Here is a 24,806-nt window from a genome sequence, read left to right on the forward strand (position 1 = left end):
AACGTTAGAGCGGCTAAACGGATTAAAATAATACTTTACAACTACGTAGTAAATTATCTGGAAGGGCCTTAGTTTTTTTTCGATGAATAGAATTTGTTCGAATAGATCGGTCCGTGATCCACTTCCCGGAAAGAATTTTTCTCACCGTCCTCGAGTTTTGCGCTTAGTAACGCATTCAGCAACTAATTTTTAAGATTAGGCTACAGATCATCATAATGATCTACAGACCATTTCACCAATTTCTCCGCATTTCGGGGTCGTTCTGTGGCTAAGTCGGGATCGCTAGGACCGTTTTGGTATAATTTCAGAATAGTTTGAGGCAGACCTATTTTTGAATAGTATTCGAGATAATTCGGACTATTTGTGAACGTTTCCGAACTATTTCGCAGTAGTTTCAACGTTACTTCGCGACTATTTACGCATTGCTTTGGGATTTTTTAGGAAGCCTCGCGAAGCTATTTATAATTTGGTTAATACTATTCTCGAGAATAGAGAGATAGTGAATATGACCTCTTCAGGACTGTTTCTGACTAGTTTCTTGATTGTTTTCGTAATAATAATGCCGAAGATATTTCGTCACCATTACAGGACTATGTCCGTATACAAAAAATACTGTGCTCGAGATTATTTCGGTACTATTTCTCATCGATTCAGAAGTGTTTTCTAATCCTTTTCGAATTAGTCATTATGATCTTTTGGTTCTACTTTACGAGCTCTTCGACTTTGTCCTTGTTCTGCCAATTCCTTCTACTTGCTCCTTTTGTGTGAAGATATTGATATTTGCTCGATTTTCACGAATTTTGTTATCTAAAATGTATAACTGATTCAAGTCTTCTCCCTTTGGGGTTTTGAAATTTTTCAACGACATTTTTTCTGAACATGGACTTAAGTACGTAGAATACATTTCTGATAATAACAAAATTTTATTTGAGCTAGACATAAGCTGTTATACCTTGTTGCCACATATTTACGAACATCGAAGGTTTAATGACTACCGCCGAATTGGTTGCAATCGGTTGATTGGGCGAAAAAACTATTTAATTTGCCTAGCGCGTCTCCTGCTTTGTTTCAATGCCTTAAGTCGAACAAAAATCAAAAAATGCTAACAAAGCTCGATAACAACATTGGTTTTGGGACAGTTATTGTTTTGAAGCTTCTTACGGAAAACGATATTTGTACATTTAAACGAATGTTGAGAAATTATCGATAATTTGGCACCTTCTGTTATCGTCCGAATCATTGAACTTTCGAACAAATAAACCCAAATCAAAATTTTCCATAATTACAGCACTATTATATTAGTAGAACTTAACAATTAAAATTATTTGCGTATTTCACTTAAAACGTTTCTAACTACACTGGTTGACCATCATTTGGACTTCGCCGCTTTTATACTCTCAATTGCTTCGTTCGCCTGTTTTTCCCAGGGTCTGGACTTTTCACTAACAGCCTTCTTGACTAGTTACTTATTTACTTCCCACATCTGTTGCATCTCATATTCGCTGTTGTCTTTTATGCATATGTGTGAGTGATGTCTTCTGCGCTCTTTGTCTCTATGTACATAAACGTGCAGTGTCATCTACGCTCTTAGCTGCTGTGTAAATGTGTGCGTAGCTATTTGTTATCTCGTCTGCTTACATTTTTTTGTGATTGTGTAGCATTTATCCACTGCCGGTGTAGTGATGTATCGAAATTGCTAATATTCGCCATAATATGTATAATTATTCCATCTTTCATTTCATTTAATGTTCGTGACGTTTCTCCTTAACTGTATACCTAATATATATGTGTGTGAGCGGGTATATATTGTTTGATTTCTTCCAAACTAAGAATGCCTTACATATTTTTTCTCACGATATTTATATACGTATAACATCATCAATCAACATAAATTTCAAAGACTAACAATATCCAATAAAAAATTATATATACATATGTATATGTCATTAAAATTTGGCACTTTTATGACTCAATTTGCACTATCTGATCAGCGTTGCATATTCGTTAGCAACATTCAATTTTTTGCATATTTTCAAAAAATAGAAATCGTGTATCAGAAACTCAATTTTCATCGCTTTATCACCATAATCTATAAAACGCAGTAACTTTACAATGATCAATATTAATAAAATGCTACAAGAATTCTGTTCTTTAGTGTCATAAATTTTTATGCTATAGTCATCGTAAATATTGATGTGCGCCATTTGTTATTACTATGACTGTCTGGTTTCCTCGTTGCATATGTCTAGGCTTTTCTATTCTAGAATTTACTAGTTAGTTATCAGCTATAAAATTACCAGCTATAACTACGTTTATAGCTTCTCATATGCGCGTGTATATGTGAGTGATACTTGCACAAATTATTGCCTTCTTTTGTGAGCATCTCAGATAAGATATATGCATGTGTTCGTGCGTCTCCTCTCCGCTGCTTGTATGGACATATGGGTAGACATAATGATTGATTTGTTGATGTGCATACGAGTCACTGCTTAGTATCGGCTTATAGATGATAGTATCCCTTAGTGTTGCTAGTATTCGTCACAATATATATTTTGCAGAAGTAGGGGACTCGAAATCGTACTTACAGCTATTGTGTCTTTAACAATTTTTCTTAGAATCATCTGTAGATTACGTTTTTGCTATACTTCTGGTGGAAGAAAAAATTGGCCCGCTCTAAAATACACCAGGGCATTTTTTAAGGACTTTTCACTAGGTGGCCAAAAGAAAAATAGGGGGATTCATGAAAGCATATAAACTTATAAGGTGTAAAATTATATCAATTTACACACGCGGTTATATGAACGCACCTAGTAATACTCTTGATAAACTTGATTGTTTATCAGCTGTATTATTGGGGGGACTCATGATAGCATATAAACTTATAAGGTGTAAAATTATATCCATTTACACACGCGGTTATATGAACGCACCTAGTAATACTCTTGATAAACTTGATTGTTTTTCAGCTGTATTATTTCCAAAAAAATTGTTTTGATTGTTATACAAATTAAAAAATACCAAGATTAAGTGAAAAATCAAAACTAAAACGCCTTTACTTGCTGATGTTGGATATTTTTGATGAAAATGCCGTCTGTAATGTCTGCAAGGTTGCATTCCTTTGAGTTTACCGCGTTAAAAAAATTGTTGGCAACCCTGGTGTGTGAAAGCTAAAGTAATTTGTGCTCCTCTTTAAATTTTCAAATTCATTGTTTATTGTGAGTCTTAATTCTTACAACCTGTGTCTTAAACATTAATAAACGTGACATTTGTCTGTGGAAAGTAAGATCCTCTGTCCAGGTGATCTCCAATTCAACTTTACTAACTTGGCAGTATATTGCGATTGGTGCTCCTGCTTTGTTGTTGTCAGTCAACTTTTTTTTCTTTGACACCTTCATCAACTGTGTATCTTCCCGCCAAAAGTTTTGTAGTCACTGAAGTTTGTTTGTGCTTCAAGCTTTATTTTGTGGTTTGCGTCTATGCTAAACTTGAAGCCTGCGTCATAATAATCTATGCTGCGTTAGAGCTGCCACCCAGTTTCTTGGAGCAATATTTTTTGGCCCGTTTTTTTCGAACACCATGGATCAAGTCAATGGTAAACGTCGTGGTGACGACCTTAATAACGAGGTTGATAGCGCCAAAAAGGTGCAACGGATCAGCGGCTTCTCTCCTATTTTAATGCAAAGCATGGATCAGCGATTTGCTAAGTTCAACGATCTGATTGCTAAGCAAATTTTGGACTGGGAAAAAAGCTCATCGAATTCGTATGCAAAAAACTAGAAGACAAATTTGTGGTGCTGAAGAAAGAGGTCAGTGAGCTTAATGCAAGAGTTACTCAGCTGGAGAGTGTGTTCGAGCGCGTAGGTTATTTCGAAGAGGAAGTAAAAAAACTCAAAAACAATGCGTCAAAGCAAGAGAGCCATATTGCCGCAAGTGAAGTCCGTGTACACGGAATTCCCTTTAAGGAAGGAGAAAACTTAGCAAGTGTCTTTCATCACCTCTGTTCCACTCTTAGATTGCAACCAATACCTATAATGAGCATTTTTCGGCTACGGAAAATAGACAACAGCGTGACAGATCCGGCCGTAATAATCAAATTTCAGTCGCCGACAGACAGAAACAAATTGCTAAAAAGTATAGGCACCTTTAGGCGCCAAAACAATCCAAACATCAAGGGTCTGCAATTAGTTCATGTGGGCATAAATTCAAATGCTCCGATTTATGTAAATGCTTCGCTGTCTAGGCAAAACTATGCGATCTTCAAGGCAGCGATCCGTCTAAAGAAGAAAAGGAAGGTAGTGGCGGTTTTTTCTAAGAAGGGTCTGGTACATATCAGACGAACAGCCAACGCCAGCCCTGAAGCAATACATAGCTTGGATTTTCTAGAGCGTCTTGAGAATACCGGCGAAGAAAGCGCGAGTTCCTTTCGAATTGATGATGCGCCAACGAATAATGATCAATAAATTAATTTCTATGTATGGTATATTACTTAAGTTCTTGAGTCTCTTCGTTTGTGTCTTTATCTCTCCCTATCATACTTGTAAACAATCACTTATGTTGTCTTTATTGTTACGCATCGCAGAGCATTCTTTATATCCCATATATAGTGATGGTCCTAGATTATAGGTTGTCTAGTTCCAAAGACTGCTTACATACACTGTTGCGCGTATTCAACAAACGTACTAAAGGGCTCAAAGTCATCCATCTTAATGCGCAAAGCCTATATAAAAAGCTGGATGAATTGAGATTCATATCTGAGGGTTCTGATATAGATGTTATATGTATTTCCGAAACCTGGTTTTCTTCATGTCACAAAAATGATTTGGTGCAACTAAATGGATATCAACTTTTCAGGGATGATAGACGTGGTCATGGTGGTGGTGTTGCTATATATGTTAAAAGTAGTTTATCCTGTAAACTTTGCTGCAGTGCTAGTCCAAGTGATTTTGTCGAATATGTGTTCATAGACGTGTTCTCTGTAAATAATGAAAGGCTTCTTATCGGCTGTGCATACAGACCTAATCGTGGAGTTGACTTCTCTGGCTTTATTGAATTTCTCGAGCCTCTACTTATAAGCTATGATAATATAATCATCGCTGGGGATTTCAAGTCCAACCTTCTCTTCGACTCAACTCTAAAGCTAAGTATGGAGTCTCTTGGACTTTTTCCCACCAATTTAACTTCACCTACACACTTTACTGACTCAAATTCTTCTTTGTTGGATTTATTTTTTGTGAATGATCCCCTGAAATTGCTCCACTACGATCAATTGTCGGCATCTTGCTTTTCAAAACACGGTCTGATATTTCTTAGTTACAACTTTCAAACGTCACACATACAATGTTCCTTTACATATCGTGATTTTAGAAGCATAGATTACAGTTCCCTTAATGCAGCGGTGGAGTCGGTTGAGTGGAGCTTGATTCGTACACTGACATCGGTCGATGATCAGGCATCATTCCTACAGAACCATATTATTAGGCTTTTCGACAACTATGTGCCAGTGAAACTCAAAGCTGCTACACACAATAATACCCCTTGGTTTAGTGCCAATCTAAAACATTTAATTCACCAGCGTAACCTTGCTTACTCACGATGGAAAAGATACAAAACCCTGGAGGCTCACAACTGCTTCAAAACAGCTAGGATCGCTGCAAACAAAGCCATTAGGTCAGCTAAGCAGAAATTTTATAATAACAAGTTTAGTGCTGCTTTGAATTCGAAGGAAACCTGGAAGTCGATTAAACATATTGGTATCGGAAAATCCAAATGTGATATTTCTGTCCTCCCTGATGTAGACATTAATGAGATAAATATAAATTTTGTAAATCTGCCAATCTCAACTGACAATATATGTGCTGATAATTATTGTATTCGCGCTAATGTTGATTTTGGTCCTCTTGAGTTTGCTAGTGTCGATGATTGTGATGTCGTTCAAGCCATTCTTTCAGTAAAGTCTAATGCTATGGGGTTCGATGGCATATGTCCGAAATTTTTAAAAATAATTCTTCCTAAAATCCTTCCTCACTTAACCTACTTGGTTAACTCTGTGCTGACGTCCTGTGTATTTCCCAAATGTTGGAAAGTTGCTAAGGTAATCCCAATCCCCAAGCAAAACAAGGAGTATAGGCCTATAGCTATTCTGCCTTTCCTTTCCAAGGTCGTCGAACGAATTTTGCACTGCCAGATAAATACTTATGTGCAGAATAATAACCTTCTCACAGATTCCCAGTCTGGATTCAGGTCAAATCGTAGCTGTAAAACGGCGCTCCTATCGGTGATAGAGGATATTCGAGAACAAGTTGACAAAAATTTTACTGCTTTCCTGACTCTTCTCGACCATTCAAAAGCGTTTGACTCGGGCGACCACACCGTTCTCTGCAAGAAGTTGGACAACCTATTTAATTTCTCCAACTGTGCAACAGCCCTAATCAGATCGTATTTGGCCGACCGAACTCAGGCAGTAAGTGTTGGTAGCAGAAAGTCTGACTTCGTCAGTGTTTTAAGAGGAGTCCCACAAGGCTCAATCCTTGGTCCCCTGTTATTTGTTTTGTATATAAACGATTTGCCTGGTGTTCTCAAGTATTGTAATATTCACATTTATGCTGACGACGTACAATTGTATATGTGCTGTCCTAGTGATCGTACCAGTTCATGTATTAATAACTTAAATTACGATTTGTGTCAAATTGGTACGTGGGCTTCTATGAACGGCTTATGTCTTAACCCTAAGAAGTCGAAATGTATAGTCATTCATAGAAGGTCACTAGATAAAAGTGGAATGGAAAATTTAATTTTAGACAACACTATTATAGAATACGTTGACACGGCAAAAAATCTAGGTATAGTCTTTAACAAAACCCTGACATGGAAAGATCACATCTTCCGCACAGTGGGAAAAGTGTATGGGATGCTTCGTACACTCTGGCTTACACAATATTTTACTCCGTTACATATTCGTCTACTAATAGCAAAAGCGTACTTAATACCTACGCTCCTTTATGGTTGTGAGGTTTACTCCAATTGTGACTATGTATGTAATAGGAAACTTAATGTTGTGTATAACAACATTGCTAGATACGTCTATGGGTTGAAAAGACTTGACCACGTCTCTCAACATGCTTACAGGTTGCTAAACATTTCTTTCTATAACCTTATTAAACTTAAAACGCTCACTACGCTACATAAATTAATATATATGAAGGTAGATTTGTTCTCCTTACCCACTTCAGGCATCGTATGCTAATATCTGATCGCCAGTTCTTCATTAATTCCATACGTCTTTGGAACTCGCTCCCTTCTAGACTTAGGCTTATAAGCAATGCTTTGCTCTTCAATAAAGAATTAATAAGTTTCTATAATAACCTAGACAATTAAAATACTGATTCCTTCTAAGCAAATGTACTCTATCATTCCTTTATTTATCTATTTACTATTTATTAAATATATTATTTGTTGTAACCTTTTCTTAGCCATAGTCATTAGCTTTAAGTTTCAAGATTAGATTGTTCCTATTTTATGCCTTTTACCGACTAGCACTGTAAAATAATTTTTGTCAAATTGTTGTGCTGGGTTGAATTGCCTAATAAATACAAATACAAATACAAATACAAATGTGCGCGTAAATTTATACAAATTGTGTAAATGATTTTTCATACAAAATTTGACAGCTCGTTTACGCACTAGACAAATTTATACGTTTACACACTTTATAAGGCATTTATACGGTTACATGAGTCCCCCTATTGCCAAACAAAATTTTTTTGATTGTTATACAAATTAAAAAATGCCAAGATTAAGTGAAAAATCAAAACTAAAACGCCTTTACTTGCTGATATTGGAAATTTCTGATGAAAATGCCTGCTGTAATGTCTGCAAGGTTGCATTCCTTTGAGTTTACCGCGTTTACACAATGAAATGTGCGCGTAAATTTATACAAATTGTGTAAATGATTTTTCATACAAAATTTGACAGCTCGTTTACGCACTAGATAAATTTATACGTTTACACACTTTATAAGGCCGTTATACGGTTACATGAGTCCCCCTATTGTACAGGTTTACAAGTATGATATGTATGAGAGGGAAACAATTTCTTTCCCTTTCTAACACACGGCAGTTTGACACTTCGGTCAGTGTCAAACTAGCGTGGAACCCAGTGGAACCTGCGTGGAACATGAGTTTTGACACTGAACGAAGTGTCAAAATTACCGGGGTTGCTTCGTCGAAAGCGACACAGGGAAGCAAAAAAGGGATCGGAATATCAGATATGGGTTGCTGTGATGGTAAATTTTTTTGAACGAATTTAGTAGGAAATTTTAAGTGCACCCATATGGGTCCTTCAGAAAATTATAAAAAAGTCTTCAATTGGGATATCTGAGGACGCGTAGTTATTTCAGAATTAAGAATACAAACACGTGAGTTAAGTTTTTCTACCCGTTCAAAAGTTCTCCGCGAAAAACAGTTTGAAACCGAGGTCGACTGCAATAACCCGTCCAAAAAAGCGGAAAGAAAAATGAATAGAATTGTCTGCCTGTTGTCAATAGTCCGAAGAGAAAAGGTATTCGAATTATTGGAAGCGAGGCCAAAAAGCGTCTATTAATACCTCCCCCGACGCTTTTGGTCGTGTTTTAGCAATCGTCCCCGGTAATAAAGTATCACAATTTGTTAATTAAAATTGTCCAAAATATATGGTTATTAAAGAGAGATGTAATTAAGTGTTCGTTTGAAAGTAAATAAGAATATTTCTTTGTAATATAAGAAAAAAAAATTTTAAGCAGTTTTCGATAGCAGCTACTAAACTTTTTTTTTGTCCTAAGAAGTACAACAGTGCCAAATAGCATCCACAAAAAAAACGAACAAGAACAAGCATTTTATCAGGTGAGCGTGGCTGTGTATGTGCGTGCTGCTACATATCCTACTTGTAGACCTGTACAATGAAATATCTCCTCGACATGACTGACCATACCGTTCAGCTTTTGAATATTGCCATTTTTGGTCAAAAAAAAAAAACATGCTGTGGCAACCGTGGTTGTGACTCACTCATACCAAAACATTTGCAATAAAACAAGTAATCCCAGGAATAGTTATTTTTCATATCCAACTTATTACATACTTGGCCAAAAATTTTTTATTATATGCTGACAAAAATCCTCGAGCACGTGCAGAATTTGTAGAATTTATATATGTCACGGAAGTCGTGAGTACCTATGTTCTTTTCCATATAAATCCTCATTGATAGTATATTTGATGAACTATCATAAGAGTTGGGATTCTACCGGGTATTTACCATTTTTATGGGTAAATACCGGGAAAATACCAGGAATATTCCTTTTTTGTATCTTTTTTTGCGTATTTAAAAATCGTTTGAATCGAGGCTGCTTAGAATTACAATTCAGCAATTAAATTTATACGCCATTTGAAATTAAAAAAATTTCGTTTTTATTTTAAACAAACAACCCAGCAAACACTCGGAGTCAACAATTAGTCTGAAAGGAGTCCAAACTTTGGATCGTTTGCACTCGTTATCATTTCATTTAGGAACCTGAAGCGAATGATATATGCTTATATTTTGCCTCTAACATAAGTCTTATACAGACCTTCTTCCGATATCATATATGAGCCTTATTGGCGTCATATACTGCTAATTTTGAGCCTTTTAATGACACTACTTCAGGGCTTTTAGGAAGAATTTTTGACATATATCCGAAGCGGAAAACATAGGGGAGAATGTGATAAAACTCACATGAGGATAAGATAGAAATGAAATAAGTATTAGTTGAGTTAATTATTTATTTAGAATAAATTGTCGCAGAAAAATTTCAGAGGTTTTTTCCGTAGCTGCCTAGTTTTCTAATATTTTTCGTTTGTTTATAATTTCATCAAATCGGAGTCATAAAAGACTCTAAGGTGATAGCATTTTTGAAGCTTTTGAACCATATTAAACTCCAGAACTGTAAGAGAATATTTATAAGGGATACATATTTACCCAAACAAACAGGCTCACGGCGCTCATAATTTAAGAATCCGAAACGAATCCAAAATAAGTGGGCAATATAGGAATCAGAAAAGCATCGAAACGCGTAGGAGGGTAAACGAAAATTTAATTTTTGCCTTTTATTTAACGGCCTAAAAGCTCCAAATCTTGCATGCAAAAATTATGATTTATCAACTATTTATGTTCGTCACAGCGAGTTTGGAACAAATTTTGAAACTTTGTTACGATCACTGTTCATTTTAATACAAAATGAATTACATTTGTACATTATTTTTACCCTTCCTATTCTTTTATTGTATAATAGGCCGGGTCGATTTATGGGGAGGCAAAAAAATCGCCCATTTATCTGTGAAAATCATATTCTAGGGATCAAAATAAGAAACTTTGCCGAAGGAACCATACCTCTAAAACGAATTCTGATGTCCCCCCCTTTGGGTCGAACTTGCAAATTTTGAAAAATCCCACTTTGAAATGCCTATGTTTTTTTTTCTTTTTGGAGTTTATTTTTCTCTTTAGAAATTTATTTAGTCAGAACATATGTAAATAAAAAATGAATTTAACTTAGTAATAGAAAAGAAATTAAAAAAATTATTAGAAATTAGCGTTTTTACAACCCCCTTTTAAAAGCAAGGCATCACTGTGATGCATTTGCATGTCGTAAACATAGTTGTGTGGGTTTTTTATTCAACCGTTTTAGAAATGAAGGTATCACTGTGACACAATTGCAGATCGTAAAATTACTTGTGTTGTTGTTTTTAAGCCACCACAAGACACAGCAGGTAGAATTAAAATTGCCCCTACCCAAAAGTTCGACCCAAAGGGGGGGACATCAGAATTCGTTTTAGAGGTATGGTTCCTTCGTCAAAGTTCCTTATTTTGATCCCTAGAATACGATTTTCACAGAGCAATGAGCGATTTTTAAATCGCCCCGCCCTATTGTATAAGCATCTTTTTTAGGCTCAAATGATTTACGTTAATAGGCTCATATAGGACGACCATAGCAAGAAGGAAATACATTGGTTTCGGCCTCCCAAATGAGCACATACCGGCTGTAAAGGCTCCAATTTAGATATTTTTCCGACTCTTTTTCGACTTAAAATGTTTACTGGGTAAACTTAAATATTTGCCAAGGCATGCATTATTGGCTAAATATTTTTGAAAACCGCTGGATTACAGATTAAAACTAATTCAACCGATAGCATAATGGATAACTACCCACCAATATAGGACAAATTGGATACATTTTGGAATGATTTTGTGTGTTGGTTTCCCATATTTTCCAAAAGATTATTTTTACCCTAAAAATAAATAAATAAATGTAAGGCGCGATAACCTCCGAAGAGATCTAAGGCCGAGCTTCTCTTCCAATTTGCGTCGTGCTCCTCTTGATTTTCCCTACAAATTGGCCGGACGGGACCTACATGATTTTATGCCGACTCCGAACGGCATCTGCAAGGCAGATGAGTTTTCACTGAGAGCTTTTCATGGCAGAAATACACCCGGAGCGCTTGCCAAACACTGCCGAGGGGCGACCCCGCTTAGAGAAATTTTCTTCTAATTGAAAAACCTTATTTCTAAAATGTTTGATGTTGCTTTGCCCGGGGTGTGAACCCAGGGCATCCGGTGTGGTAGGCGGAGCACACTACCATCACACCACGGTGGCCGTCGTGGGTATTTATTTTGGGTAAATATTTGGGACTTTACCCATTTTTACCATGTATAACCAATTTACCGTGTATTTACCATTTGGGTATTTACCCCTTTCCCATCTCTAACTATCATTCATTCGTTCATAAATTTCTTCAATTAGTACCAAAAACTTCATTAGAATTAGCAAGTTATATATTTTTTGACATTTTGGGGAAATCATGTATGTTCAGAAAATTTCTGACATTATTTCAGTTAGGTGTTGTTCACGCATTTTCGAAATTTAGTTGTGGCCAGATTATGATTACTACGTGGCCACGGCGGACTACTACGTGGCCATTTGGCCACGTTCGTATTACTTAAAAAATGCCCTGAAATACACATATAATTTTTGATTTCTAACGAATATTTAAACACCGAATTTCGTATGCCATGACGATAAATTAGTATACCAAATTTAACAGTACATTAACAACGTGTTTTTTTTGCATAATTTTCCGGAATTTTCAACCATAACGCTAAAATCTTTTATATAACTTATGTTTGTTATATCTCATAATTTTATGTATATTGTTTTTATAAGGCTTTGCCTCATTCCATTTCTTATGTTGCTGTGTTAAATTTTCTAAACAAAATAGTGGTTTGCGGGTAAGAGCTTCTCACATTGTTGCTCTCAGCGAAATTGAGTAAATTTCTTTAAACACTTTTTGCCTTTTTAAGCTTTTGATGACTTTGTTAACCGGGATTTACGATAAAATTTACAATTTTATGTACATATTTGTATGAGTTAATCGGGGATTGCCCGTATTGCTTTAAATGTATGAAAAGATTTATTTCAAGCAATTTTTAATTTTATAATTTATTTAATATTTTGGGAAAAATTTAAACAACGTGACATCAGGACGGACAAGGCGACAGCTGTTTCGGTTATACTTTGTAAATCGCTTCAAAGCCTTTTCTCCCGCGAGTGGGATTCGAACCCGCACTCCTACGATAGTTGAAATGGTTACAAACGCATTGAGCTACGTCATGCCTTAGTTGATGCAAGTTTTTTCCCAATCCCGAATCCCACTCCCGGGAGAAAAGGCTTTGAAGAGATTTACAAGGTATAGTCGAAACAGCTGTTGCCTTGTCCGTCATGATTTCACGTTGTTTAAATTTTTCCCAAAATATTAAATAGTTTATGTACATATTTATGAGTTTTTTTATCTTACTACTAAGCAATCTGATGTTCTTTGTCCTTGTCCTATTTCTTATTCTTTTTTGCTTTTTTATATTATATATATTACTAGCAGACCCGGCAGACGTTGTTCTGCCTTAATTTTGGTCTATCTGCAAAAGTTTAAGAAGATTTTACCCTATTCTCTCTCTCCCCCTTTTCCTTGTTGTTTTATTCACTACTTCCTCTGCCTTTCTCTTTCAATGTGTCTCTTTCTCCCTCCCCTCCCTCTGCGTCTTTTACGTTACTTCTTCTTTGCTCTATCTTCGTCTAACTATATCTATTTCTCGGTCTCTTTATCCGTCCCTCTTTTCTATTCTCTCTAGTTCTTATTCATCTCCATCCTTTATTCCTAGTCCCAGCTCCAGGTGTAGTTACAGTCCCAGCCCCTCTCCCAGTCCGGGTCACAGCTTCATTTCCCGAAAAGAGTGTCGTAAATACTAATCAAGGCTTCACTTCCCGGAAAAAGTCTCGCAACGAAAGAATATTTTTCAAGATATGTAGAAGTTCTTAACCATTTATGTTGCATTAACTTGGCAACATGAATAAATATGTACATACATATGTCAAGTTAATATGAAATGAAAATACATCCATACATACCAATAAATATACTTCCGAAGTTAAATAATGCTAGCGAATGCTATGTATGCATGTACGTATTTGATGCATTATGTCCCACTCAACGCAAGTTTGTTCGCAGAGTTCACAACGAACAAACACACGCTTCGCATTTACGTTAAATGCTACTTTTGTTTAAACAATTTTGCCCATATTAGAAAAGAACCAAGACTTTTTTATGCAGAACGAAGGTAAATATTTTAAGGTTTTACTGCAAAAAGAAATACTCCAATTTTACTGCAAAAAAGAAATATTCCCCTTTAATATATACCTCCTAATTATGCTGAAAACGTCAATCTCATCAAGCTAAGCTTTCAAATCCAAAAAAAGAAAATTGTTTTATTTTTTATATTACAGATCAATATGGCCACCGTGGTGTGATGGTAGCGTGCTCCGCCTATCACACCGTATGCCCTGGGTTCAACTCCCGGGCAAAGCAACATCAAAATTTTAGAAATAAGGTTTTTCAATTAGAAGAAAATTTTTCTAAGCGGGGTCGCCCCTCGGCAGTGTTTGGCAAGCGCTCCGGGTGTATTTCTGCCATGAAAAGCTCTCAGTGAAAACTCATCTGCCTTGCAGATGCCGTTCGGAGTCGGCATAAAACATGTAGGTCCCCTCCGGCCAATTTGTAGGGAAAAATCAAGAGCACGACGCAAATTGGAAGAGAAGCTCGGCCTTAGATCTCTTCGGAGGTTATCGCGCCTTACATTTATTTATATGGATTTGTATATGAATATGAATATGAATAAGACAGTTCGAAGATATCCTTTAACTGATCCCTGGAATAAACCCAAAATTAAACTATTCCTTAAATAATAAATAACCCAAAATATAAATTGAAATTACCCCATAAACTTTTTCGAAATGGTTCTCATTCATTGTCAAATTCTTACAACAGTGGTGCCAATGTTGTTCAAATGAGTTGAGATAAGAGTTTTAAAATTTTTATTCACCCGTATTTTTGTCACACCGACTTTCGGATCGCAATAAATTGCAGCAACTGCTTCGCATAATGGCAATCCTAGACTAAGTCATAGCTCATGTTATGAGTGGTAATTAACTGCTAGTATATAAACCCACCTGATTTTTGGTACGACAAGATCACTAGGTGTCGCAGTAAGCTGTTTTCAGATGTGCATATGAAGTCATCCTCGCTCGAAATTTTTCTGCGACTGTACGAAGCATTGAATATTTCATCTACGGCATACGAGTAAAAATTATTTGTTATTTTATGAGAAGAGCTGCGATTGTGTGATTGTGATTGTTGTAACCGTGATTTCGATTTGCGACTTAGTTCATAGTGCTCTCTTGCCACTGTTAAATCATACTCGCGTATAAAAATCATTGTGATTGAGAAGATTTAGTCACAGTTTGAAAAATATCACAGTTGTTTAACAAAAAAAAAAGGTGGGATGCAGCGAACTCCAAAACTTATTTACCAACAAGTTATCAAAAAATGTATACTAATTTTTTACTTCTATACCTTTTTTCCAGGATCTACCTGCGGCGTTGAACAATTCAGATGCAACAATGGATTTTGCATATCTAACAGATGGCGCTGCGATCAGGAAAAAGATTGTGCCGATGGTTCTGATGAAGCACCAACGCTGTGCAGTAAGTTAAAAAATCTAAAGAAGAAACATACATAATTACACTTTAACACTAATTACATAAGAGGAGGCTCCTTAGAAACAATTCAAAATATAAAAAAAAGTTGTAGGTTAATGAGAATCAAATATTCTAAAAAAACCAAAATCTAAGCAGATTATAAACAAATAATTATGATTCCAATAAACGCAATTATTCGTTATTAGTTCCTTTTTATTCATAAAGCGCCTAGCTATGTATATAAAAAAAGCAAGCTTTAAAAATTCTGAAAAAAAAAACTGGTAAAATCAACGGATTTACGGGTCGAATCTACAAAGATATCTGTTAATGTTTATCTAAACCAAAAAACGGTCTATTCTGAATTCTCTCAACAGTCATATCAACAAATAAAATTGCATCGTGCATAAGTCACACCAAAAATACCAATGAAAACTGTTAAGTTAACACATTTCCGCCAACGTTAAAATATAAGTGAATATTGTCGATATGACAGAGATTTCTGTGTCATCATTGTAACTTGAAGTTAGTTGATGAATTGACATACCATTGTCAGCTCTTAGCTGTTAATATGACCAATGAAATCATTTCTTTTAATTAAAAAAAATTAATTTAATTGACTTAGAATCTGTAATTTTTACAGAATATTGTTAAGTTGAGACCAACATTATTTCTTCTATTTTAAAGACTATACAATTTGTGCTCGTGAAAAAAAGCTTTTTTAAATTAAAATAATGCGGTCAAGTTTACTGAATAGCTGTCTATTGAAGAACTACAAACCTAATTTGTTGATTTAACTGGCTTCATTTCTTTCGGTGTAGAATGAGTAAAGAAAAGTAACAGATCAATGTTGTTAGGGAATGAAAAAGCGGGTACGAAATAATAAAAACAGAAAAGAGAACTTACGTTTACAACTTTATACAACACTTAATAATCGTGAAAAATAGTCTCCACCTTGGTGAAACGAGAAATTTAGGAAATTTTAAACAGCGGTGAACACTTGGAACTCCTCGATACGGAGTAAAACTTTGTCTAAAGAACACTTCACCGACCACATTGTTGAAAAGAGGGCGTGGTATGGACGGACTCGACAGAGTACTCCATGAACACCCTCATAAATACTCACTTTCCTGGATGCAACCATTTACCAGAGAAGAAATCTCCCTATAGGTGGGGGAAGGTCAACAGAAACCGCCTTCAATCAACTTATTACTACTGTAGAAAAACCACTATACGACAAATATTTCACCCTAGCTGCTTTCTCAGAGATATAGGAAGCATTCAATAATATAGCGCTGTATTTAAAATCCTGCAAATATCCGGAGTAGACAACTACTATGCGGTTGAATACAATCAATGCTGAAGAAAAGAACTATATAGTGGCAAACGACCCGAAACGTAGGAAGAGTACTACCCCAAGGTGGTGTGGGTTGAAAAACTGAACCAAATACTACTTGAGCTTGATAAGAATGGCACAAGGAAAGTAGCACATGCGGACGACGTTATAATCGCAGTCTCAGGAGCTTTTTCTACAGCATTAATCGAAATTCTACAGGGTGCGTTGGGTAGATTACATGCCTGGGCGACAATGAGCGGCCTTAGCGTTAACCCAAGCAAGTTCGAAGTAATACTCTTCAGCAACAGAATCAAAAAACCTCAAAGCCTTCATTCACTAAATAGAACAGAGCCAACAATTTAAATTGAAAATTCGATATTGAAATAAGTGTAGAGAAGGCGCACATCGCCTACTGCTCTTGTGGGAGAAAAGTTAGTAGAAACTGGGGCCTGAGTTCAAAACTCACGATGTGGTTTTATACAATAGTTATAAGGCCCAGTGTATCGTAATGAGCGATGGCGTGGTGCATAGCTCTTAACAGGTAATACAACATTAAATAACTTAACAAAGTGCAAGGAACAGCTTGTGCTGTAGTTGCGGGAAAACTTCGGTTGTTTTCAACAGATGCGTTAATTGTATCCTTAACCCGCTGCCGCTGTGGTCCACATACGTCTTACAACTACTACCTCTGGCATTATACTCTGGCAGTCTAGATACTGGAACGAGAAGAAGTATGACCACAGCGATATCTTAAGATAGATACCCGATGTAGATACGACAACATAATATCTTTCCCCTGCATTGAACTTTAACAAGAATTTTAAGGTGAGGATACCCTCGAGAACGTATTGGTCAGTCGACATGATGATTGAGGATGTTGTTAACCCACTATTCACTGAGAGGCACAAAATGGACTGCGGTGTAGATGCAGAGGTCTTGTTCAAACAACTACAAGTAGCATTCTCAATCCGCTTTCCAAACTGAGCTTGTATTTTTGAAGCAAAGCTATAAGAAATAGAGAAGGCCTCGAATGAGAAAACACCACTCATGTCTAACAAGGCCGTAGATCTATAAGTTTGTATATTCCCAGACAGACAAGCACCAAAGCCGTTGATAACTGTAAGAAATTGTTGCGCTATGCAACAAACTCAGGGACCGTTACTCTCACATGAGTTCTAGGTTACAGGAATATAAACGGCAGATGAACTGACAAAGGCTGGTGCATCTTTAGACCTTCCTGAGGCAGTCGAAGTATATAACATGGACCGTTCAAATCAATAAAAAGTGACATTCTTATCTATCTTAATAAAACTGATATTCCAAGTTGATACTCTACGTCGACTTTACTCATTTAGGGTCACCAAAGAAAATTTGGTCAGACTAAAAATAAAAACAAAAAAGGAGTTACCAAAACTGTATAAGAAAGAAATACTTAAGATGACAGCCACAATTACAGGACATGTGCAGGAGTTGTCAGCAAGAAATTTAAAATAAACGATCACCTATTTCATCTGCGATTGTCCAATGGCCTAATGAACTCTAGCCGATTTCGTGTTGTTCGATGTAACAGATGTATCAAAATTCTCCATAAAGAACATCAACAATTTTATTGAACCATCCAAATTATTCGAGTAAAAATGTTGTAAATAATTGGTCACAAGAGAAAATGCATCAAAATGATGCCTAGAGTGCTAATTGGGCCCTGTCTTGTCGGCCGTATAGCACTGCAACGAACTTACCAAAATAACAGTGAAGATTGTCGATATGACAGAGATCTTTGTCACAATGGTCTCTAAAATTAGCTTCATGCATTTGTATAATACCGACAGTTTTTCGCTGTTTAAATGACCAAAAAGTCAGTTCTTTTTACAGAAAAACTAGTTAAATTGGTTTGGAATCTGTAATTTTTACAGAAAATTGTTAGTTTGAGGACAGCGGCTTACCTCCTGTTGAAATTACTAAAAAACGGTGTTTTTCTTTTAACAAAAAACTCGGTTAAATTAACCACAATGCTTTCAATATAGTCCAATGTCTGTTAAATTCACGAACAAAAAACCCGATGTTGTTCATTTTACTGGCAGAAAAATTTGCACTTAGTATCGAAGTATCGAAGTTATGAATAAAAAGGGTCTATAATTTATCGTTTTGTTTACAACAATTACTTATTCACAGATCAATTCTGCACGCCATATCAGGTGAAATGTAAAACTGGCTCACAATGTATACCCCGCTCTTGGGTATGCGATGGCTATCCCGATTGTGATGATAAATCTGATGAAGCTGATTGCAGTAAGCAATGCTTTAAAATTTTTCATATTCCATTTTATATAAAAAAAGGGAGAATTTCAAAATTTACTAAAAGAAAACTAACAAAAGTTAAATTGAGAAATTGTAGTGATGAGCATGAAAAATTACTAATTTATAAAAGAATACAAATAATAATAAATTAGAAAATAATAAATGGCAATTAAACATAATTAGGGAATTCACATAGTGTGATAAGTTGTGATATTTTCACAATTTCATAAAATTAAGTGCAAACTGAAGATTTTGATACTATGCCAATATGACATTATACGACACTTTGTTAATTCACTTAGTATCATAAACCATTATATTTTCATAAATAAGTGAATTTAAAAAACTCTGACAATTGAAAAACTTATAACATATTGTTAAACCCCTACATATCAGTTCCCTTTCACGCAACATGTTGTAAATATAACCACATTTCATCATATCATTGGCATTCAAGCAAAAGTCACTAAGTCCACTTTTAGCATTTGAGTTAATGACAGCAAAAGTTCTAAAAAAGAAACAGTTTTCAAAAGGCAAACCTCATTAAGCCCATTTCAGCATGTAATACTTATAACTGAATCATTGGATCACATAAGAACCTTATTATTACAGGCTTAAGTCATGAAATTATTTTGGACTTAGTGTTTTTTGTCAGAACATCGGCGATAAAGATACTCAAAAGTCTTGCAAACGTGATATTATCCTGAAGAAGATTATAGCATCATATTTTTGTAAACACATTTGCATATCTATGTAAAAAGATATATCTTAAGGTAAAAAAGGCAACGTGTGCAAGAAAAACTTACAATAGTCTCCAACGAAGTTAAGCGAATGTTTTATAATCGGGATCTGCTTTTTTACTGTATTTGAATCACCAATCGCTGAGACACTCCTACTCACACTGTCACTCTTAATCCAACTTAAACTCTCACTCCCACTCCAACTCTCACTCCTGTTTTTACTCCCGTTCCCATTCCCATTCCGCTCCAATCCAACTCCAATCGCAGTTTTAAATCTCACTTCCGCTCTCACTCCTACTTCGACTTGCACTCCCACTCTCACTCCCACTTCCACCTCATTTATTTAGTTCCACGCCCACTCTCTTTAATAAATTTTGGGTCTCTTATTCAAATAATTTTGAAGACAAAATGAATTTAAATTTTTCCTAAAAGGAGTCGAAGCGCTGCCTACTTTTCTAAAAATGTGTCTTAAGATAATTTTTGAACAATAACGAACGAAACAAAAAAATTTTAAATCAGTCGAGCTGTTTTGAGTATTAGCGCATCTAGCCCATAGAAAATCATTTTTATATAAGTACTAGCCTTTACCCGCGGCCCCATCCGCAGTGAGAAAATAATATATATGGGCTATTCACTTCAGCCTCAAGTCATCTGTTTAAAAATTATTTTGTATTTTATTTTTTAATAGAGTAAAAAAGGACTAAATGAGCTAATAACATAAAGGGCACGCTTACGTGAATAGTATACAGTTTTTTCGAATTAAAAAAATACATTTTGTTTTAAGTTAAATTAATTTATATGACAGGTGTGAAGGAATTACTACTCATAGAACAAAGGGGTGGAACAACCATCAGCTAAAACCAAAGAGAATTTTTTAGACGAAAATATTTTTGCATTTTCGGGTATTTAGTTGGTTAAAATATTACAAAAAGTGTAATTATAGTTATAACAAGTCATTACACGATTCATTTAAAAAAACTCTAAAATAGAACGAAAAGGTTGTGTTAGATATTAAAGATAAAACATACCGAATTTTAATTACGAATAATTTTTGTTGTTATATCGGCCTACTGATTTGTAAGATCGCGAGTTTGAATCGAACTCAAGGCCTAACAATAATTATTTTATCATTATTATTGTTATAATATATTTTTTCTTAATTGAAAAAATTTTTAAATTAGAATAGAAGAAAGAAAAAATTTAGACAACTGCCAAAGCTCGTTGTATAGATCCATTTCGGGAACTGCTAAATTCCTTCATTGGCAACGTTTAGGCGCCGCTGCTATAACCATTCAGCCACCACAGCGGTTTTTTGTTTGTCTTCATTATTCCTACTTCAATTCTGGTTCTTGCCAATTGATATTCACAGCACTGCGTCATCTGTTACAGAATAGTTGTGAAAATTGGACTTTGTTTATGGCGATGATGCCATAGTGTCATATTTTATTGACACTTTTTCCCACTTGTATTGTTTTTCTCACTTTTATTGTTAGGCCTTGAGCTCGATTCAAACTCGCGATCTTACAAATCAGTAGGCCGATATAACAACAAAAATTGTTAATACATCCCAGAGCACGGGGAAAAAGTGTCAAGTTCCACTACTTTGGAACCATCTGTGTACACATATATCGCCTCGTCTGCCATTTGAGCACCCTCCACCTCTATTGTGGCCTTAAGATCGCCCTCGAGGCGCAGATAGGGAATCAGGTAGTATGTTCGTCTTGTGAATGATGACGCTATACTACTATGGCCGTATGGTCGGCGCTCAAGCTGCCCTGAGGCATCGAACCTGGTTGCGCTTGTTAAGGCTATGTTCTTTGCTACGAGGTCTACAGGTGGAATGTGCAGAATTGCATACAGTGCAGCTGTCGGGATTGTTTTCAGAGCTCCCGTAATGCTAAGCATTAATAGTCTGCATACCCCCTCTAATTTTTTGAGGTAGGTTGCTTTTTGTGTGGCTTTCCACCAAACGAGAACTCTATAGTAGATAGGGCTTACCATCGCTGTAAAAACCCAATGAGAAAGAGAGAGCGATAAGCCCTACGTACACCCCAGCATTCTTTTACATGCATAAAGTGCCGTTGAAACCTTCTTCACCCTCTCCTCCACGTTGAGCTTCCATGACAGCTTACTATCTAGGATGATTCTTAGAAACTTTGTGCAAGGTTTCTCCTGTAGGGTCACCCCTCCTAACTTAGGCCTGATCCAAGTTGGGACCTTGTACCTCTTTGTAAACAATACCATATCCGTCTTAACCAATTTGACTTTCAACCCGAAATTTGATGCCCAGTTACGAATATCCCGAAGCGCCCGATCCATCAAAGAGCTAATCGTTGGAAGGCACTTTCCACTTATGACAATTGTAACGTCATCCGCGTAAGCCGTAAATTTTACGGGTCCCTCATCAAATCACCTGAGCAGTTGTTTGATGACCAGCGTCCACAGCAGAGGTGATAGAACCCCTCCCTGCGGCGTTCCCCTGTCCACTGATTTCGTGGCCTCATACAATCCCCATTGTGATGGAATCTTCCTGCAATTTAACATGCAGCCGATCCAACTGGTCAAGGTTGGACGTACTCTAATGTAATTAAGACCATCCATAATAGCCCATTTAGAGACATTGCTGAAAGCCCCGGCAATGTCTAACAAGGAAGAGCATATTCCTTATATTCCAGGGCTTTCTCTACGCTTATTACAACCCTATGCAATGCGGTGTCTACCGACTTGCCTTTGGTGTACGCATGCTGTGTTGTGGAGAGCAGCTTTTCATCCACGTTGGACTTTATGTACACATCTATCAGCCTCTCAAAGAGTTTGAGCAGAAATAATGTTAAGCTAATGGCTCTATAATCTTTGGCATACACGTGACCGATCTTTCCCACATTAGGTAGGAAAGCTACAGGAGCAGTTCTCCAAGAGTGCGGTACATGATTCAGTCTTATGCACCCATCGAATATTATTTTAAGCCTTTGCACCACCGCCCTACTTGAGACTTGTAGCATCGCCGGGAATATACCATCTGGGCCCGGCGATTTAAACTTAGAAAACGACTTCACTGCCCGATCGGTCACCAAGTCCGGCACTACCCGCTCCGTGATCGAAGTGCGAGTGCTGTCTTCTGGCCTTCTAAACAACCTGCCGATAGGAAATGTATATCGAGAAGCACCTCAAGGGATTCCTCACTACTACGCGACCATTCCCCGCTCTCTTTCTTTATTAGTCCCTGGACTATATTTCCCTTTGCTAGGACTATTCTCAACCGTGCTGTTCCGTTGGCGCACTCTATGTCCGTACAGAAACTTTTCCATGAGATTCTCTTCATCCTGGAAATTTCACGCTTGTAGATCTTCAGTAGATCCCTGTACGCGTCCTGACACGCATCGCTTTCCGCGGTCTTTGCTAGCTTAAACATTTCTTTTACCTCTCTTCTTAGAAGACTCAGCTCATTGATCCACTATGGCGGCATTGCTTTTCCTCTGAATCTTCTTGGAGGGCAAGCTTTGTTATACGCAGTTATAAGCGTCCTAGTTAGGAATTCATTAGACTCCTCCCGTTCTTCCACATTGGCAAACTCTTTGGGTTGTCCCAGTTTCATTTCTACCTGTTTCTGGAGTTTAGTCCAGTTTGTTGACCTAGGGTTTCTAAAGGTTCCTCCCTTATCTACTCTCGTTAGGGAGATGCTGAAGCTAGTGATGCCGAAAGAATCCCTAAATGATCTCGAAAACGTCCCGAAATAACTCTGACCATTCAGAAATGGTCACCGAAGGATCCCCAAATTCTCCCGAAAAAGTCCATAAATGACCCTGACGAAATCGCGGACAGATCCCGGAAACATTCCAGAAATGGGTCCCCAAATTATCCCGAAAGTCCCGAAATTACCCAGACAGAATTAGGGGCGGACGCCGGAAACAATCCAGAAATGATTCCGGAAGGGTCCCCAAATGATTCCGAAATAGTCGGAAAGATTTCCGAAATTGCCCTGACGGGATCCCAAAAACCATCTAAAAATGATCCCGTAAGAGTCCCGAAGAGACCCTGACATAGTCGAGAAAAACTCCCGAGATTACTCTAACGGGATCCCAGACGAAACCCGAAAACTATCCAAAAATGGCCCCGGGGGGATCCCAAAATGATCAAAAATAGTCGCGAAAAAGGTCCGAAAACGCGAGACGGTATCCCGGGCGGATCCCGAAAGCCGTCCAGAATTTAAGTCTGAAGGCTCCGCAAATGATCCCGAAATAGTCCAGAAAAAGTTTCGAAATTACCCAGACAGGATCCCGGACGTATCCCGGAAGCCATCCAGAAATGATAATGGAAGGATTCAGAAATGTTCCCGAAAAAGTCCCAAAATTACCTAGACGGGATCCGGGACGGATCCCCGAAACTACCCAGAATTGATTCCGGGAGGGTCGCCAAATGATTCCGAAAAAGTGACGAAATGAACCTCACGGGATCCCGGAAACCATCCAGAAATTGGTGAGGAGACGGAGGGTGTCACTGCTCATTTTGTAAGCCCTCGACTTATTTGACCTATTGAGTTTGTAATATTGGTGAATGTCAGTAAACGTGAAGTTGTAATGTGTAAAAATTATTTAAAAATAATTGTTCGAAGGTTCGTGGGACCGCCCCCCCCCTTCCATTTTCAAAAAAAAAAAAAAAAATTCGCCAGTAGACTATTGTCTATCTGTGTCCCAAATTTCATCAAAATCCGTGTAGCCGTTCTGGTGTGATTCAGCCACAAAGACGAAAAAATACAATAATTAAATTATAACTGTTCCTAGGGTATGAGGACCTCCCCATTTTCAAAAAAATATAGCTAGTAGATCCCTCTAGACTATTGGCTATATGTATGCCAAATTTCATCCAAATCCGTCCAGCCGGTCTTGCGTGAATTAGTCACAAAGACAAACGTATGGACATCCACACAACTAAACATCCAAACATAAAAACCTTCACATTTATAACATTAATTTAGACTAGCGTCACCAATGCTATGGGCGCCCCTAAAACCCCACCTTGCGGCGCTCCTCTGTTTACAGGTTTTGTTGCCTATACCCCATTGCGACGTGATCACTCTGCAGCTTAACATCGAGCCGATCCATTTTGTAAAGTCGGGATGAACTTTAATTGAGTTGAGACTGTCTGTGTTTACTCGTTTCGAGATATTGTTGAAAGCAACAGAAAAACACATACAGCATATTCTTGGTGTTCCAGGGCTTTCTCTATATCTATCACCACCCTATGCAATGCAGTATCGATTGGCTTGCCTTTGGTGTAAGTATGTTGTTGTGCTGAAAAGATTAACTCCTCATTCATACTTGATGTACGCACAGAAATTTTTCCATGA

At 37.0% G+C, this 24,806-nt stretch overlaps 1 protein-coding gene across 13 annotated transcripts in view; it reads left to right on the forward strand.

The window, feature by feature from the left end:
• The window catches only part of LpR1 (Lipophorin receptor 1), a 1,438,611-nt gene that overhangs the window by 1,066,054 nt on the left and 347,751 nt on the right, over positions 1-24,806 (forward strand). For 11 of the 13 annotated variants that reach the window (XM_067758124.1, XM_067758130.1, XM_067758126.1 and 8 more), the window contains 2 exons: positions 14,975-15,094; positions 18,594-18,710. In XM_067758124.1, the coding sequence (XP_067614225.1) occupies positions 14,975-15,094; positions 18,594-18,710 (237 nt within the window). The remainder of the gene's footprint in view (positions 1-14,974; positions 15,095-18,593; positions 18,711-24,806) is intronic. The other 2 variants (XM_067758132.1, XM_067758169.1) reach the window with 1 other exon arrangement.

Source organism: Eurosta solidaginis, chromosome 1, assembly GCF_040869045.1.
Source record: "Eurosta solidaginis isolate ZX-2024a chromosome 1, ASM4086904v1, whole genome shotgun sequence".
NCBI classification, from domain to species: domain Eukaryota; kingdom Metazoa; phylum Arthropoda; class Insecta; order Diptera; family Tephritidae; genus Eurosta; species Eurosta solidaginis.